Here is a 17177-nt window from a genome sequence, read left to right as displayed (position 1 = left end):
ATATAGTCAGTTGACTCCATCACTGACTATTGGGGGCGAGTCTTTGGCCCCCACTGAAAGGGCTCGCAATCTGGGAGTCCTCCTGGATAGGCAGCTGTCTTTGGAGGAACATCTGACGGCTGTTACCAGGGGGACCTTTTATCAGGTTCGCCTGATTCGCCAGTTGCGGCCCTTTCTTGATCGGGATTCCCTGTGCACAGTCACTCACGCCCTCGTCACCTCTCGCCTTGACTACTGTAACGCTCTCTACATGGGGCTCCCCTTGAAGAGCACCCGGAGGCTCCAGCTGGTCCAGAATGCAGCAGCGCGGGTAGTGATGGGAGCAACATGGCGCTCCCATGTAACACCACTCCTGCGCGAGCTGCACTGGCTCCCGGTGGTCTTCCGGGTGCGCTTCAAGGTGTTGGTTATCACCTTTAAAGCGCTCCATGGCATAGGGCCTAGCTATCTCCGAGACCGCCTGCTGCTACCGATGACCTCCCATCGACCCGTGCGCTCCCACAGAGAGGGCCTCCTCAGGGTGCCATCAGCCAAACAATGTAGGCTGGTGGCCCCCAGGGGGAGGGCTTTCTCTGTGGGGGCTCCCACCCTCTGGAATCAGTTGCCCACGGAGATAAGAAGAATCCAGGACCTCAATGCCTTCCGTCGTTCCCTGAAAACCTATCTTTTTCAGCAAGCCGGGTTGGCTTAAGAAGAAATTTTTAAAATTTTTAAATCCTTTTAATTAGTCTGCGATTTTAATTTTTTGGGCCAAATTTTATATATATTTTTAAATGTTTTAATATTTGTATTCTATGTTTTTTATCTTGGCTGTACACCGCCCTGAGTCCTCAGGGAGAAGGGCGGTATATAAATTCGAAATTAAATTAAATTAAATTAAATTAAATTTCCCCTTCAGTTATCTCCCTGTCCAGTATTTCCCTAGACATGTCCGATATTTTGGGTAGATCAGATTCTTCTAGATATTTCTTTATTTCCTGCTCAGACTTGTCCTCTTTTCTATATAGATTGGTATAAAATTCCTGCGCTATTCTTTTCTTCCCTTCTTCCCCTGTAATCCATTCACCATTCCTATCTCTCAAATTATGAATTCTACTCCTTTCCTTTTCTTTTTTTAATCGGTATGTAAGCCATCTTCCCTGTTTATTTGCATTTTCAAATTGTCGTTGTTTCATCCACCTAATTTGTTTTCCTAAGTCCTCTTGGTCTAATGAATTAATTTGATGTTGTACTAATTTCAAATTCATATTGAGTTCTCTATTGTTTGGGTCCTGTTGCAACATAGCCTCACTTTTGGTCAAGTCTTCTAATAATTTATCTCGTTTAGCCCTCTCCTTCCGTTTCCCCGCTATATAGTTTGTCACTAAACCCCGAAACACTGCTTTAGCTGTTTCCCAGACATTTAAAAAGTTCGCATCTTCCTTATTATTTTTTTGAAAGAAAAAAACCATCTCCTTCTTTAAATAACTTAAGAATTGTTCATCTTTGAGGATCCTTACATCCATTCTCCACCTGGGGCTTGTTTTCAAGCCTCCCCATGTTATCCATAATGGATTATGGTCTGCCCACTCATTGATACCTATTTCTACTTTCTGTGTTCCCTGCCTCAGTTCCCCTGACATCCAAACCGCATCTATCCGCGACCAAGATGAGTGCCTGGCGGAGAAATATGTGTACTGTCTATCTTCCGGATGTTTTTCCCTCCAAATGTCTCTAAGTCCAAATTCCTCTTGTATTTGATGGCAGATAGTAGGCAATCTTTTCTTTGCTGATCTCTTTTTTCCCTCCTGATTCTTATTTCCGGATATATAATCTTTATCCTTATCATCTATGGCGTTGAAGTCCCCCACTACACAAATATGTGAGTAATCAAATTCTACCAATTTACTATAAAGATTCTGAAAAAAAAAACTTTTTGATTCCAATTAGGTGCATAAATACAAACCAATATACATTTTTACCACAAATTTCTACTTTGATCATCAAAAGTCTCCCATCTTCATCTGCAAAAATTAATTTCGAGTTTATATGCTTTTGAACATAAATTGCTACTCCTCTTTTTTTAGTTTCCGCTAGAGATGTATATAATTGACCCAATTTGGTATAATTCAGTAAGTAAAGATGATCTCTTTTCACGTGTACTTCTTGAAGGTATATACTATTCAAACATGCTTTTATTAATTTATTAAAGATCTTTTTTCTCTTATTCGGGCTATTCAGCCCATTGATGTTAACTGACAATAATCGAATTTCCTCCCCCATCCCTTCTCTCTTCTGTTGCCCTTACTTGCCTTCTGCTTGGAGTTTCTTTTTGTTTGTCTTGTTTCTCTCTGATTTAGTCCCTCGGCTCCTATTTCTGCCTGTATCTGCGTCTGTCCTCTTCCTTTCTTTCTCCCACCTACCTGTTCTGGTTCCCCTCTCTCTTCCTCCTCTAATAATTCTTCCCCACTCTTCCCCTCTGACTCTTCTCCCACATCCGCTTCTAAAGGGTTCAAATGTCTTATAAAAAAGTCTCTGGCATCTCTAAGGTTGTCAATTCTCACTTTTTTGTCAGCCCAAGTAAATTGTAACCCTTCCAGTAATAACCACCTGTATAATACTTTGTGTTTTCTTAATTGAGTGGTTAAGAAATGATAGTTTCGTCGTATTTCCTGTACCCGTCTGGGGAGTTGCTTCAGTATTATCAATTGTTTGTCCTTATATGTCACCGTTTTGTCTCTGGACTTCAGAATCACTTCTTCCCTAAGAGCTTTTTTTGATAGTCTAACATGAACCTCTGTCGGAAGTCTCTGCCTCCTGGTGTAACTTGTAAATACACAAAAAATGTCATCTATATCTCTCAGGACATCTTTCTTAGTTATCTCCAGAATCCCAGCCAAAATATCCACCACAATATCTCTTAAAGGCTCCCCCCCGTTCTTCCACCACATTTTGTATCCTCAAGTAGAAGGCTGACCTTTCCATTTCAAGAAATATAATTTCTTCTTCAAGGGCTCTATTCACCGAGAGCTGCTCTCTTTCATTTCCATTCAGTCTCTCCTCACATCGTCCCACTCTCTTCTCTACGTTTTGAACTTTACTCTCCTGTTGTGTCAATACCCCCCTGAACACCTTCCAGCCTCTCGTTCAACATTTTGATATCGTTTCTAACAGCTCCCAGCTCCCCTTTAAGGTCTGATGTTAAGTCCTCTAAATTTTTGGAGATATCTTCTTGATTTTTGGTCATCACCTCATACATTGCCTGCAGCATATTTTGTAGACTTAATAACGATGGAGGTTTCCCTGCAGCAGCTAAGTCCTCCAAAGATTTAGATGATGATGAAGATGATGATGTAGGTGTGGCTGGGGTAGCAACCGTTGGGAGTGTCAAAACTTTTCCCCCCGATTTTGTGGTTGTTACAATTGTTGCACTTGACATCTTGTTTAAAGGGGTATTCCCAATCACTTTCAAAATATCTTAATCAGCTTTTAAGTTAGTCAATTGAACAAATATATTGTATTCCAAGTCCTTCAGGTCAAGTCTACTCAATAAAGATAATAATCAATGGGGGTAATTCATTCAAAAACATACAATCAAGTACAAAACAGATTCAAATTTCTTCTCTCCTAAGAGCACAGTATATAGTGTAATTCTACTGTTCACCACTAGAGGGGGGTAAAGTACTGTTCCACACACACACCTTCTAATGATAGAAAAGAAGGAAGAAGAGTATTTCTCTACCAAGGGGTATATCTGTCCATTCGATCATCGTTCTTAATTTAATTCTTAATTTATCAGCAGGGAGGGAGGAGATAAACCATCCAGCAATACTTCCCACCAATCGAATACAAATCCAATATTTCTTTCAGTCAGCACAATTCAATAACGGCTCGAAGTTCATGGTGTGATAAACTAGCAGCCGCTTTCCCCGTCTTAGCTCCAATCGTAAAAGGGCACTCAGAACATTTCTCCACCACCACAACACTCACAATAGGGAGATCAAAAGGATCAAAGGTCCGTCACAATGTAGACTAATTATAATTAGAAAAGGGCTCCTTGCCCATCTGCGATCAGGTTTCCCTTCCAATATAGGTAGTCATCGCTTTGGGGCCGCCATTACTGGTGCCGTCTTCCCAGCCTGTAACAGGAGAGATTCGCCTTCGCGCATTGGGTTGCCACTCCACACGCGCTCTCTGCTCCTCTCCGCTTACAGCCACCTCTCCGGGGCCGCCACCGGCAAAGAAAAGCCACCCAGACTGGAAAGTTTACAAGAAGGGGACAGGAGTGATCTCCATATCCGTCTTACTTGACACGATGACGTAACCGGAAACCTCATCATTCTGTATTTCAAAGTCCTGGATTCTTCTATTTTGCCCTATATTTTCTGTTGTTTTCCACCCTTTTCCTCTCTTTTTTATCTTTTCACTGTAAATCCCAGTATAATCATTTAAGTTCTTTATATTCTTTCTGTTCCACCCTTCTTTCCTTATTTGTCTCTTTCCATCCTTTCTATTTTTTTCATTATTAATCCCAATGTAATCTCTAAAAACCTCCTTTTTATTATTACTACCCACATGTTCAGTTACTTTTTCATATTTAATTTGCATTGTCTTTATCTTCTTTATTTTCAGCCTCTGTGTCTTGCTTCTCCGACTTTATTTCCTTGTCAGCTTGCGTATGCTCTATCTCAATTTTTATGTCCTCAGATTTTAATTCCCCATGCAGCATTGTAGTTATTTCTCTTATTTCCATTTTCCAAGACAAGTACATCAATTTAATCATTTCTCTAATTTCCTGCACCATTTTATTCTTTTTGAATTAGTATTAGTCCAATTTTAAAAGTTCAATTGTATTCCTTTTTCCCCCCCCCAAAGTCAAGCCGCTTGCAGACAAAGGAATCCTCCCCAAAAGTTCTCACGGCTGTTATCTGTAAAGTTTTTCGCTAGGGGTCTTCAGGTTTAAAGACTTTTTTCTTATTGTTGTTTCACCTGTGAGTTGGCTTTCACTCACCCAGCTTCACAAAACTCCATTCCGTTCACCGCTCCTGCTTAATGCTTAATCCAGTTGCCCCAGCTTCGTGACAACTGCAATGGCTGCCGAGTCATAGAGAGTTTCCTCTGACCTTCGGAACTTACCTGTTCCTCTTGGTCTTCTGAGGTGCCCTACAGGACGGTTCCGGTCCAAAGACCCCTTGGCGGCGGTTCGTCCATCCGGGTTTTTGCAGCTCATCAGAGCCCGCTAATTCTCCGACTGTCTCACCGTGATGCTTCCAGTCAACCGACACTTCCAGTCAATGTATGTTAGATAAGAAATCTAATATACATTGTAAATGTAGACAGACATAGTTGCTGTTTAACTCTATAACTCATGTATTTACCTATTTTTTTAAAATGCTCTGAATTTACCTATTTTTATCATTTCTATTTCACTAATTCAGTCCATCTTCATTTGCAGATGCTGGTGCTAACAAACTGCCAGGTTCATCAAGTAAGTGAATCTGTTCATGTTTAAAGCTAATTCAGCATGATCAGTCCTTCCCTCTCCATCCCCATTATGTAAGAAGCTGTTGTGAATATTAATCACACCCAAAATCCTGATGGGGAAAGCTGCAGAGTGGTTCTTGCAGTGCTGGCCATAAAAAAGAAAGGAAGAGAGGGAAGGAAGGAGGGAGGTCCCCATACACCCCTTTCTTTTTCTTATATTCAATTTATATTAGCTTGTCAGAATATAACATACAAGGAAAAATGAAAATGTTTTTTTTATAAAAAGTTTTTTTAAAATTTTTTACACATACACAAACACACACACACAAACATACAATGTATTTTTGCTGAACAGAGTATTTGGCCGGTTAACAAATTTAAACAGTTTTTAGTCCTTTCAACTAAAATTACAATTTCTATACCTCCTTTTTGCCGTAGTATTTATTTTCATCTATTTTTAGATGATTTTTTGTTTGCCTGACATTTGCTCGGATGGCATGAGATTAGCCTCTGTAGAAACAGCAGCATTCTTTTTTTTTTTTATTGCAAAAGTTTTACAATTACATTTTCACCCCTTTTTCCCCCTCCCACCTCCCCCCCCAAACTTCCCAACCTCCCTAACCCTCCCTAACCCTCCCCTCCCCCCAGACTTCCCTATAATATACTCATAACTGTTAAAAAAAACACACACACACAAAAAAACCCCTTAGTATGACACTTATATGTAAACTTGAACCCCTCCCTCCCCTGTATAATTTTTCTTTTTACCTCATTTCATTAAAATATTTCTAATACATTATTTTCAAATAAAAGCTATTTGATACTTTCTAGTTTGATATTTGTTCTGAACATATTCTATCCACCTTTTCCATTCCCATTCATAAGTCTCTTGTGAACAATCTTTTAAGTATGCTGAAATCTTCGCCATCTCTGCGAAACTGGCCATCTTCAAAGTCCATTCTTCAATAGTGGGCAAAGCTTCATTTTTCCAATATTTACCTATCAACAATCTTGCTGCTGTTATCATATACAATATCAATTTTGTTTCACCCGATGTAAAACCCTTAACTATACCCAATAAAAACAATTGTGGAGAGAATTGAATTTTTTTCTTCAAAACATTCTGCATGACCCACCAAATTTTTATCCAAAAAGCCTTAACTTTCCTACAGGTCCACCAAACATGATAATACGTAGCATCCAAACATTCGCATCTCCAACATTTTGGCTGAACATTAGGGTACATACATGACAACTTTTTGGGATCTAAATGCCATCTATAAAACATTTTATAGAAATTTTCCCTCAGATTCTGCGACTGTGTAAATTTAACATTCTGAACCCAAATTTTTTCCCATGTTTCCAACATCACTGGTTCTTCAAAATTTTGTGCCCACTTAATCATACAATCTTTAACTAATTCAGTTTCTGAATCCCTTTCTAGCAAAACATTATAAAGCCTTTTGATATGCATTGGACCTTTTTCTTTTATATGTCTAACCAGTTCTTCCTCGTGCAACATAATACCAGTTTTTTGGTCCTGTTTCCATCTCAGTTGTAGTTGATTATATTGTAACCAAGTTAGATTAATCCCTTCGTCCAACAGTGTCTGCAATGTCTTCAACTGCCATCTGCCCGCATCTGTAAAAAGAACCTCTTTGTATAAAAACCCCCCGAGTGACATTATATTTGTATTCCACAAAGTATGACCAAGATCCAGCCATAGCGGTATTTTATAATCCCATTTGAGTCGGTGCTTCTTCCAAACTCTCATCAAAGAGCCTCTAAGTATATGACTTTTAAATACTTTATCAACTTTGTCATCATAAAATAAGTAAGCATGCCATCCAAATTCAAGATCAAAACTTTCTGCATTCAATATTCCAGCCTTTTTACTTCCAAACCAATCACTTGTTAAAGTTAAAGCTGCTGCATCATAATATAACTGTAGATTTGGAAGTTTAAGACCTCCTCTTTCTGGAACATCTTGCATAATTTTCAATTTCACTCTCGGCTTTTTCTCGTTCCAGACAAACTTATTGAGTCCAGTTTGCCAGACTTTCAATTGTTTATCACTTTTAAGCACCGGAATCATTTGAAACAAGAAAAGAAATCTTGGCAAAATGTTCATCTTAACTGCTGCTATTCTTCCAAGTAGAGACAGCTGCAGTTTTTTCCAAGTCTCCATGTCTTTCTGCACCTCTCGCCACAACACCTCATAGTTATTTTGAAACAATTTTATGTTTGATTCTGCAACCTGAACTCCTAGATATTTTACCTTAGGTACAGTCTCAAAACCTGCCCTCCTTTCAAGCTCATGTTTGCGATCTTGTGTCATGTTTTTAGCTATCATTTTAGTCTTTTTTGGATTCAGTCTAAAACCTGAAACTTTACCATAGTCTTGTATAATGTCCTTCATCAAGATTATTGATTCCATTGGTTGTGATAGGGTAACAACCAGATCATCTGCAAATGCCTTTATTCTGTAGTCCTCTTGCCTAATCATTATACCTTTCAAGATATTAGAGTCCCGTATTGTATTTAGCAAAAAAGTGTTAGATAGAATAAATAAAAGTGGGGACAACGGACATCCCTGTCTTGTTCCTTTTTCAATTTTAAACTCTGTTGTCAAACTTCCATTAATAATGATCTGTGCCTTTTGCTCTTGGTAAATTGCTGAAATCGCCTGTATAAATTGATCCCCAAAATCCATCTTTTTTAAAGTCTTTAGTAGAAAATTCCAATCCACTCTATCAAAGGCCTTCTCTGCATCCAGAAAGACCAGCACTGCAGGAATCTGTTTATTCTTCTCAAGATATTCCAATAAATCTATTACTTGCCTTACATTATCCTTCATGTGTCTGCCCTCGATAAATCCCGCTTGATCATCATGAATCACCATTTGGATTACTGGCATCAACCTGTTGGCTAATACTTTCGCATAGATTTTATAATCTGTATTCAAAAGAGATATTGGTCTATAGTTCTCTGGTTTTTTAGGACCGACTTGTTCTTTTGGTATCAAAGATATATAAGCAGTTGTCCATGATGGGGGTATTTTACCCCCTTGTTGAATATTGCAAAATAAATCTCTGAGTTGTCCCACCATTTCAGCTTGCAAAGTTTTATAATACACTGCGGTCAAACCATCCGTGCCAGGAGCTTTGGCTGTTTTTAACTGTTTAATTGCTACTATTATCTCCTCCTCTGTTATAGGGTAATTCATTCTTTCCTTTTGTTGATCAGTAATTTTTGTAACTCTTTTATCGTTTAAATATTTTTCTATAAGTCCATTCTGCACCTCCTCTTTGGCATATAGTTTGGTATAATAGTCCACAAAGGCTTCTTTAATTAATTTTTGTTGAAAGATTTCTTTCCCTCCAATATCAATACTATCAATAGTCCGTGTACTTTGTTTTTTCCTCAATGTGTAAGCCAACCATCTGCCCGGTTTATTAGTGTTACAAAATGTATTATGCTTCGCATATTGTAAGTTTGTTGCAACTTGTTCCACCATAAGCATTTGAAATTGGTCTTTCAAAAGTTTTATAGCACTGCATATTCTTTCATCTGTTGGATTTTTAATAAGTAACTGTTCTTTATTCTTTATTTCTATTTCCAGTTCAGATCTTTTCTTTTGTCGAAACAGTCTATGTTTAGAGTTCATATAGATAAGTACCCCTCTCATATAAGCTTTACTTGCGTCCCACACAATTTCAATTGGGGTACCTTTATTCAGATTTATTTCAAAAAATTCTTTCAAATGCTTTTTAAGTTCTGTTGTATTTTTTTCATATCTAAACAAGTTCTCATTTAATCTCCAAGAACGTCTCTCAACCTTATCCATCTCAATTTCTATCCATACTGGGCTATGGTCAGTCAAAGTTCTTGGAAAAATCTTTGTTCTTTTTGTCTTGACAAGTAAGTCATCTGTCAACAAAATGAAGTCAATCCTAGAGAAGGATCTGTGTCTGTCAGAAAAAAAAGTGTAGTCCAATTCTTTTGGATTATGTATTGTCCAAACATCTTTTAGTTCCATATCTTCTTTCATGTCAAAAAAGGTCTGTGGTAATCTGATCCTAGACTTTGCCAAACTCTTTTTATCTAATTTAGAATCAATTACTCCATTCCAGTCTCCCATAATTAAAATAGATCTGTAGTCCCATTGCAGTATTTTAGTATGTAACATCTTATAGAAATGGTCCTGTTGTTGATTGGGAGCATAAATTCCAATCAGAAGAATTTGGCCATTCGCTGTAAGCAATTCAATTGCTACAAACCTACCATCTTCATCTGCTTCTATAACTTTAGCTGTTAACTTTTTATTTACATAAATAACCACACCATTCTTTTTTTGCGAAGTTGAAGATATAAAATGTGTTCCTAGTTTGGAGTTTATCAAATATTTTTGATCTTGAGTTGTGATATGCGTTTCTTGTAGACAAATTATATCATTATTAAATTGTTTCAAATATGTAAATAATTTCTTCCTTTTCTGTGCTGAATTCAACCCATTAACATTCCAAGATAAACACTTAAACGTCATCTTCCTCTTTCTGGAGCAAAGAGCAGAATAATCGAAGGTCATCCGAAAGCTTCGATCTCGCTCCCCCCATGGCTCCAGTCTCTTGTGCAGTACTCTTAACTGCCTTCTTGTCTTGTCTTTCCTGTTGTTGTTGTTGCTTTTGTTTAAGTAATTTAGATTGAGCTCGAGTTATACGTTGATCCTTAACTTCAATCATCCAGACCGGGTCCAAGATTGGAGAAGATTCCAGCAAAGGCTCATCCAGAAAACCTCCTTCTGCGCCTTGCATTTCCTCTAATTCCTGCTTAGACTGTTCTTGCAATTCTCGTTGAGGTTGCTTCTCTTCACTCTCCTTAATCTCCAAAACTGTAGATGTACGTGGAGATGGTGTTCTTTCCTTAAGGATAGTAGTGTAAAAGTGCTCTGCCTTCTCCACGGTATTCAAATGATATCTTTCTCCCTTGTATCTGAAAATTATACCAACTGGGGCGTCCCACCGAAATGGTATCTGTAAATTTTGCAATTCCTTAACAAGAAAGCCAAATTCTTTTCTAGTTTTCAGCATTTTAGGAGGTAATTCTTTATAAATTCCAATTCGTGAGCCCCCCACTTGCACAGAAGTGTAAAAGGATTTTTGCAGGATGTCATTTCTTATTTCTCTATCTGTAAAATATATGACCACATCTCTGGGCAATTGTCTTTGTCTGGCCATCCAAGAATTCACTCTGTAAATTTTATCTATTTTGTGAAAAACCACATCAGGATTAACTTGTAGAATCTTAGCCAAGGCCTCAGAACAAACTTGTCTCAAATCCTGTCTTTCCTCTTCTCGAATTCCTCGAAGCCGTATGGCAAACTCCATTGCCCTGAATTGTACCATCACAATCTCATTTTCAACTCTTTGCATTTTATTGTCAACATCAGCAATTTTATAATCATTGTCTTTCATCTTAACATTAACTTCTGATTTAAGTTCTTCAACTTTAGAATCAACTTTCATAATAAATTCTGCCAGGCCAGACGCCACTTCTGATATTTTTTTGGTCACCTTGTTTTGATTCTGTTTCACCATATCTTTAACTTCATTAATTTCCTGCATAAATTCCTGATGTGATTTTTGAAGTTTATCATCTATCTCCTGTTGAGATTTTTGAAATTTATCATCCAAAGTTTTAGAAATAAATTCTTTTAAATCTCCCACATCAAAATCTTTTTTCTGAGTCTGTATCTGTTGTACTGGGGGAGGTTGTGCTTTATGTGTGGGAGATCCACCTCCTGTTGCCTTCACTTCCTGCTTCTTTGAGGCCATCCTGCCACGTAGGCTGGTTTTTACTAAAAAAGGAAGTTCTTCTTCCTCTCCCACCTCCACAAAGACTTCTGAAAAAGTCCCCCAGATTTAATCACATAAGAACCAAAGTAAAGCAAAGTCCAGTATTGAAAAAGGAGAAATTTCTCTGTTATTCTCTTGTTACAAACGAAGCAACTTTGTAGCAACTTGGTAACTTTGTAACAAAGCAAGATAACTTCACCAATCCACACTTGCTGGCTCGTTAACTCTAATGCTGAGCGCCATATTTTTTCAAGTCACTTTCACTCATTCGCATTTTTTCTTAAATTAAAAAGTCAACAAAGCACTAATACTTGCGATTCCAAGTTTCAGGGTTCAAGTGTATATCCGCTGCTTGTTAAAGTTGGTTCCTTTCGCTTTAAATGTTTACTGCAGCCGGCTTGTTCTGCGAAAGCAGAATCGTCCCACGCCGCCCGGAGTCTCAGCAGGTTGGGAGGGAGCCGCGCCTGTTTCCTCCCCAGAAACAATTCCCTGGGGGGTTACAGGGGCTCGACCTGTGCCCTGCTATCTCTCCTCCAACAATCCTCAGGATTTTGAAGTTTTCGAGCCGCTTCTCGATCGCGAAGCGGCTCTACAGGCGGCGGGGCTGGCGGAGCTTCAAAAGGCACCGCCGCCGCCGAAGGCTAGCAAACCGGAAGTCACCGAAACAGCAGCATTCTTAAAGGAGGGCACAACCCACCCACCCTCAAAGATCTAGGGAGCTGTAATTTCATTAAATTACTTAGGCTAGAGAAGAAAAGGCTACACAGATTGAATGGCTGACATGGCATCATTGAAACCCAATTTACATTCAGCTGAAATACAGTGAAGAGTTCACTTGGCTTCTAAAACTCTAATGCCTGAAAAAAAAAACTTACAGACAATTGGAAAAACCAAAAACAACTGGTATCCAAGTTAGGGGTTTTGCTTTGATAAAGATGGTATGCAAAACTCCACACATTTAAGACATACTTGGAAAATAAATGGTTTGGTGTCATAGGAGTGGAAGGAGTGGTTTAATAGTAGCTCTCCCTCTTCCAAAAAGAAATGCATAGAAATGCATAGGAACAGTTAGATAAGAAATCTAATATACATTGTAAATGTAGACAGACATAGTTGCTGTTTAACTCTAAAACTCATGTATTTACCTATTTTTAAAAAATGCTCTGAATTTACCTATTTTTATCATTTCTATTTCACTAATTCAGTCCATCTTCATTTGCAGATGCTGATGCTCACCAACTGCCAGGTTTATCAGGTAAGTGAATCTGTTCATGTTTAAAGCTAATTCAGCATGATCAGGTCCTTCCCTCTCCATCCTCATTATGTAAGAAGCTGTTGTGAATATTAATCACACCCAAAATTCTGATGGGGAAAGCTGCAGAGTGGTTCTTGCAGTGCTGGCCATAAAAAAGAAAGGAAGAGAGGGAAGGAAGGAGGGAGGTCCCCATACACCCCTTTCTTTTTCTTACATTCAATTTATATTAGCTTGTCAGAATATAACATACAAGGGAAAATGAAAATATTTTTTTTATAAAAAGTTTTTTTTAAAATTTTTTACACATACACAAACACACACACACAAACATACAATGTATTTTTGCTGAACAGAGTATTTGGCCGGTTAACAAATTTAAACAGTTTTTAGTCCTTTCAACTAAAATTACAATTTTTATACCTCCTTTTTGCCGTAGTATTTATTTTCATCTATTTTTTTACCAATATTACCCTTCATTTTCATCTCTAATTTTTACCAAATTCCATTTTTTCCCTTCTATTCTATATTAAACCCCTTCTCATTGTCATCTGTTTTTGTATCCATCATCATCAGTTAATTTTGTGGTGTTACAGTTGTTCAATTCTTATAGGAATAGTAAACCCACTTATTTTATAACATAAATTTCCTTAAATAATACAGTCCAGCATTTTAATATAAATCAATTAATTATGTAAATATCTTTTTCATTTATATAGTCAAACAAGAAAAAAAAAGAATATAAATGTGGATATTCCAATTAGTTCCATTTTCATACATCAAATAATTTTCCCCATATGTTCCTCTAAACCACATCTTAATCATTTCTACTTTCACCACGATATGCAATTAAAAATATTTCATTTATTACAATTTCCTTAGTTAAATTTAAAAATATTCTAGCTGTTATCCTCTAATCATATAGCTTTCCCCATGTATTATTCAAAATCATCACTTAATCATTTCTACACACACCACCATAAACCATTAAAAGTATTTCAATTATTACAATTTCAATTTATTCATATTTCTAAAAAAACCCTCATCGTTATCTAGATTTCAAAAATACAAATGATAATATTCCAATTATTATTCAGTTCATTTTCACCATCAGATGATTTACCATTATTTCTTACTACAATTCGTATTTCAGTTCTAGATATATACATCATATTCCTCTTTCATTTCTTTCTCCTTTTCTCCCTTTTCATTTTTATTTTTACCTTTTCTTTCCCCTTTTTTCCTGTGCTTTAAAATCCTGATCTCTCGGACTTCCTGTTGGCTCCGCGAGCTTTGAAGATGCTCTTTTACGAGCGCCCGATCCCCGGTTCCGTAAAAGCCCCAGAACAGCCGAAAAACAGCTGTCTGGAGGCTTGGAACCCTCTCCCCGGGCAAAGGGGAGAGAGAAGAGTTGACAGGCGGAGATAGAGCCCCCCAAGTGCGCTAGGAGAAATCCTGGGGCGCAAAGGGTGTGGGCTCCCTATTGAAGCCGGTCAAGCTGCTCTGGACCAGGGACGACTCTGCCAAAGCGGAGCTAGAAGCCGCGACCAAAATCTGCTGAAAATCAACGGGGGGACTTTTAACATCTTTACTTTGATCGCAGACAGAGCAAATCAGGAGAAAACAAAAAGAAAAACTTGCAAGTAACACTTTAACTCCATTTTAAAATGTAGAAAATGGCGCCTGAGGGTGGGAGGAGGAAACTACTAGGGAAAGTGCTTGTTAAGGCTTGTGAACATTTGCAACAGTGATACAGCTACTGGATTACACCTTAAGAGAAAGTTTTAAAGTGGAAGCAGCCAGGAAAAGAATTTGGTATTGAGGGAAAGAATTGGATACTGACTTTAACTAAAATCTTGTTTTTATACTGTATGGAAAAGAGTTGAATTGTTGTCCTGATAGCTGGATGAATACAAAGTGGCTGAAATATGGCTGACAATAGGGTGGTGAATCAGCAAATTCTCAAGCCATGACTGTTCAGGCTTTTCAAGAACTTCTAGACTCTTTTACTTCTGCCCTGTTGGATACAATTGAAAGGGCTTTTTCAAAAAACAGCTTGGGAAAATATAAGCAGTTGTTAGAGGGACAGCAGGAAATTATTCAGAGGAATTTGTTTTTGGAAGATCAAGAGATGGTCAGGATTAAAAGACAGGCTGGCACAGTTGAAACAAAGGTTTTGGTGGACGTTTCCATTCAATTGACAGAAAAGCAACAAATAGTCTTTTTACTGCAAGCTGACAATCTTTATGGCAACAAATTCTGGCTATATGGACAAAGAAAAGGACTGAATGATTATACAAGCAAGAAGAGACGAAATGGGGATTTCAAGTTAGAAAACGCAACCTCAAGAAGAGAGCGAGTATTTCAGAAACATCAACCTCAAATCACCATTTTAAAAGTTTCAAAAATAAAATTGGGGGGACTGTTGAAAGAATTTATAAAAAAAAAAGGATTGGAAAAATATAGAAAGAACAGAAGAACAGAAGATTAAGAAAGATATCTTCCTGTGGATTTTGAAATTGGCATCGGGCAAATATGTGTTTTAATGGTATTAAGAGATTTTTAAAATGTTTAACATAAGTTTATATTATTTTAAAAGATATATGAGATAAATTGTATAAGCTTTTAAGATGCCTAACCTTTTGAAGCGAAGAGGAATAATGTTAAATTCAGAATTTTATTGCAAAATGATAATTAGTTTTGGATAGTAAAAGGGCTGTTCTCTAAAAAGTTAGAGGTATTAAGACAGTTAATTGAAAATTTGAAAGACATCTTCCTGTAGATTTTGAAATTTATATTTGGTAAATAAGTGTTTTAAAGGTATTAAGAGATTTTTAAAATGTTTAACATAAGACTATATTATTTTAAAAGATATATGAGATCAAATGTGTAAGATTTTAAGATGAAAAATTTTTCTTTTTTTTTTTTTTTGAAGGAAAGAGGATTAATGTTAAACTCAGAATTTCACTAGGGAGTAATGTTCAAAAAGAATGATGTTCGAGGGTATAGAAATGGAATTTATTCATGATTTTTACTGTTTGTAAGACTGCTTAAGTATCAGATTATACATCAAGAAAAAGTTTTTTTATAAGTAGGAAGAATGAATTTAATTTAATTGGTTTTGAGAATTTATAAAAGGGAGGTTGATGAATTGGAGCAAGGGGAGTTAAAGAACATGTGGGAGTCTTGAACTTTATAATTAGTTAGTTTATTTTAGCATATGTTTGTTAGATGCTATACCCTGTTTTTGCTCTGGGAAGTCAGGGGGGTGGTGGGGAGGGTGGGATAAGGGATGGGGGGAGGGGAAGTGGTGAATAGAGAAAGTTTTAGCAGAAGAAAGTATCTATGAGTAGAATACAGGAGTTGCTCAGACACTAAAGGAGGAAAATATTTCACAGCAAAGAAGTTAGAAAGGAGAGAGGAGGAGGGAGTAGGAAGAGGAGAGGGAGGGTGAGGAATGGAAGAAAGGAGAGGAGGAAGGGAAGGGAAGGGGACAGGAGTAGGAGTGAAGGTGAGAAGGGGGAAAAGAAGAGAGAAGTGGGGGAAAGGAAAAGGAAGTAGGATGAGGTGGGAGAGGAGGCAGGAGAAAGTAGGAGAGAAGAGGAGGGAGGGAAGGGAAAGAAAGGAGGAGAAGAAGAAGGTTTGTTGTGGAATGAGGGAAGAAAGAGAAGAAGAGCAACTCCGAATGTAATTAAAATGTCTTATTTTAATGCTTTCTTTTGTATAAGAAAATGTACAATTTCTATTATGTGGGAAAGGGGATAGGGTGTGGGGGGAGAAAATTGTTTGTATTTCTTATAAAACTTTTCAATTAAAAAAAAATCCTGATCTCTCCTGTTTTGCCCTATATTTCCCATTGTTCCCCCTCTCTTTTCTCTTTTTTTTAATTTCACCACTGTTTAGCCCACTGTTTATCCCAGTATTATCATTCTGTATTTCTTTTTTTTTTAAAATTTTTTATTTATTTCTTTACAACAAAATATTTATTCACACACAGATCGCGACGGGAGCTTTACACAATATATTAACTTCAGTCAAGATATACAAATAAAGAATAAAATCTACACTAACCTTATCCTTTTTTTATTCTATTATTCAACCAAGTATACCATTGGTCCCAACATTGAAAATATACGGAGTTCTTTTGATCTTTCAAAATTTTTGTTAACCTGTCAGCTTCCGCATATTCGATAATTTTTCCCAGAATCAAATCTTCAGCCGGTAGGTCTTTCCCCTTCCAATGTTGAGCAAAACATATTCTTGCTGCGGTTGTGATATATGTAATCAGACACCATATACTCGTGCCTATCTTATCTGGCCTAATATTTAATAGATAGTATTCTGGTTTCAATTGTAATTTATATCCCGTAATTTCTAATATCCACCTCTGTATAAATCTCCAAATTTCGATTGCCTTAGGGCAGGTCCACCATACATGATAATAAGTACCTATCTCCCCACACTTTCAACAATTTGGGGAGAGTCCTGGAAACATTTTAGCTAATCGAGCACGAGGGAGATGCCATCTATACACCATCTTATACAAGTTTTCTTTGTAAGTGGTTGCCATCAGAAATTTCAATTGTTTCGTCCAAATTTCTTCCCAT

The 17177-nt window shown here is 37.3% G+C and overlaps 1 protein-coding gene across 1 annotated transcript in view; it reads left to right on the top strand.

The window, feature by feature from the left end:
- LOC139308601 (NACHT, LRR and PYD domains-containing protein 12-like) overlaps positions 1–17177 on the top strand; it is a 99451-nt gene that overhangs the window by 15194 nt on the left and 67080 nt on the right. Inside the window, exon 4 of the mRNA XM_070932232.1 lies at positions 12541–12573. Coding sequence (XP_070788333.1) covers positions 12541–12573 — 33 coding nt within the window. The remainder of the gene's footprint in view (positions 1–12540; positions 12574–17177) is intronic.

Source organism: Pituophis catenifer, unplaced genomic scaffold (assembly GCF_029215685.1).
Source record: "Pituophis catenifer annectens isolate HBS135680 unplaced genomic scaffold, rPitCat1.0.hap2 SCAF_1, whole genome shotgun sequence".
Lineage (NCBI taxonomy): Eukaryota > Metazoa > Chordata > Lepidosauria > Squamata > Colubridae > Pituophis > Pituophis catenifer.
Note: the sequence above shows the minus strand (reverse complement) of the source record. Positions and strands in the feature narration are given on the sequence as shown.